Consider the following 2,500-nt stretch of genomic DNA (forward strand, 5'->3'; position numbering starts at 1 on the left):
TGTGTGTGTGTGTGTGTGTGTGTGTGTATCTGTGTGTGTGTGTGTGTGTGTGTGTGTGTGTTTGTGCGCGTGCGTTGGGCATACTATTATAGAAACATGTGGTCCTTACAGTATACTAAAATATCTTTGTATTAAAATTAACTTATGGTTAATATAAGTAGAAAAGAGTTGATGAGCGTGCATAATAATATTAACTTGGTAAATTCTTTTTTAGCCACACCCCTGTTGGCGTCCTCACGTCTCGGCCTGGCTATCATTGGCTTTTTGGGCTTCATCAACGTGTACGCCGTTCGTGTGAACCTGAGCGTGGCTATCGTGTGTATGGTCAACCAGACGGCCATCCGTTCCTTGACCGCCGGTGACAATGGCACAGACTCGGGCAGTGATGAATGTGCTGCCGTTTCCTCGGACAATGGCACGTCGTCAGACTTGGCTGAAATGGTGGGTAATCAGTCACCCTTGAGTAAGTGTTTAAGTTAAACACCCCCTATTAACACTATTAGGTTATGTAAGAGGAGGGATCTCCAAATCTAACCTCTGTTCTCGATAGTACTAATAGGACTGAGTCAATTAGGCTGAGGACATTGAAGCTTCAACAGAATGACTCGAGTTTAAGAATGCCCAGTCTGGGTTTGAACTAGGGCCATTTGCTCGAGAGTCCAGCCTGATACTGGTCAACTGAGCTTTCGGAGGCCCCCAGTCAGCCTCGACACCCTGGCAAGAATGTAGAGAGGTTGTTGTAGTCATTAAAATAGAACGGAAGTTCTTGCCTCTTAGATACATGTAAAGCTTTGAATGAGATGTTGAAACCGTTCCAAGCCATATTATGCCACAAGACGCCATGCCATGCCACGTCACAGCACTCAATACCAAACTACACCATGCCACGAATGCCGTACCTTATCATACTATATCCAGGCTTGCCAACTGTCCCGAATTTCCCGAGGCTGTCCCGGATTTGGCAATCAGGAATTTGAGAGCCTCATCACTTTCACTTCATCAAAATCAGCCCCGCTTTTCGTTTTCCTTAGGCCCAAAATGTAAGTGTACATGTATATTCGTGGTTATAACATATGTAATCTGTTGGTATTACTAAAAGTTTAGTACGTCTGGTGTCCCTGATTGGGTTTTGCAAAAAGCTGGCAAGCCTGTATGTAATCCTACCATCTATCCTTTTGTTGTTTTTTTTTACTCTGCCAGGGCTCTCTGGAATGGGACAAGACTACTCAAGGCACCATCTTAGGCTCATTTTTCTGGGGCTACCTCTTCGGCCAAGTCCCGGCTGGCTGGTTCGCCACTAAGTTTGGAGGCAAGTGGGTTTACGGCATTACCATGTTGATCGCCGCTGTAGCGACGGTGTTTACCCCACTCCTGGCTGAGGCTCATTACATTGCCCTCATCATTGTGCGTGTCATTCTGGGAGCTGTTACGGTAAGTCATTAAACGACTTTAGTTGTTTGTTTTTTTAAAGAGTTTTTCATTGATATTGCAGAGGGGCGAAGCAGCTGTTTTAATGTTAGATCTAGAACATCATATTAAGACATTCACCATCATGATCATGATTATCATTATCATGATAACATCATCGCTCTCCTTTTTAATCTCTTTCAACTGGTCATGAGCATCTTTCAGGGTTGGTGGTCAACTCTTTCAGTCCTTTTGACTGGCATGCTGTCACAGACAGACAACGTCTTAACAAAACATTGAGTATCTGGTGGGGTACAAATCCCAGAGAATTTGGCATGTTAATTCATCAACTGTGTGTCCGTAGCAACGGCAATCCTCCCGCCCTCTCCCCCTAGTTACCTCAAACATCCCCCTCCATCTTTTTTTTTTTGACGCCCCCCCCCCCCAAACACACACAAGCACACTCACTCACAAAATTTATTTTTTTAAAACAAACACACACAGACAAAATAAATTAAGCCATTTCGTTTCATTTGGCAAAAATCTGTGTTTTACGTCCCTCTATCGAAACAATTCAGATCATATAGGAGACGGGTTTTGATCACGCCTGTCAAGGCCTACCTGGGCTGAGAGGGATATAACATCACAGCAGAAAGACTTCGATATCAGTACTTGATAAAAATTCTGCTCTGGTCTTCAGCGCGCCGATGGTGAAGCACCAAATCGCTACGCCACAGATGTGGGTGACTTTTAGTAAGTGTTTTACTGCGCTCAAAACTGCATAAGGTCATATGTGAGCACGCTAGACACATTAAATGTTTTCCGTTGGTAGGATATTTTGAATTTTGCCCGGGTGGCAGCTGAAGTCTACTCTTATCGATTTTGGTTCACCAAGGGATCTTTAATGTGCGCAGCTTACACACGAGACCTTCGATATTTTTGCCCTTGTCCGAGTAGGCTAGGTGTAGATCTTTCCTACCAGAAGATCAGAGGTGTTGCTGAAAGACAGCTGTAAGAAGGAGCCAAGGGGTAACAGTAGAAAAGCTGCAGAAAGAGTTGGGAGCCCAGAGGAGGGGGCAAAGGACGTGAGGGG

General features: G+C 44.7%; 1 protein-coding gene across 1 annotated transcript in view; it reads left to right on the top strand.

Moving 5' to 3' along the window:
• LOC101854895 (sialin) overlaps positions 1-2,500 on the top strand; it is a gene marked incomplete in the record, with an annotated part of 32,571 nt that overhangs the window by 8,325 nt on the left and 21,746 nt on the right. The window contains 2 exon segments of the mRNA XM_013087172.2: positions 215-441; positions 1,201-1,431. Of these exon segments, the coding sequence (XP_012942626.1) occupies positions 215-441; positions 1,201-1,431 (458 nt within the window).

The sequence above is a fragment of the Aplysia californica genome, unplaced genomic scaffold, assembly GCF_000002075.1.
Source record: "Aplysia californica isolate F4 #8 unplaced genomic scaffold, AplCal3.0 scaffold00553, whole genome shotgun sequence".
In the NCBI taxonomy this organism is placed as follows: domain Eukaryota; kingdom Metazoa; phylum Mollusca; class Gastropoda; order Aplysiida; family Aplysiidae; genus Aplysia; species Aplysia californica.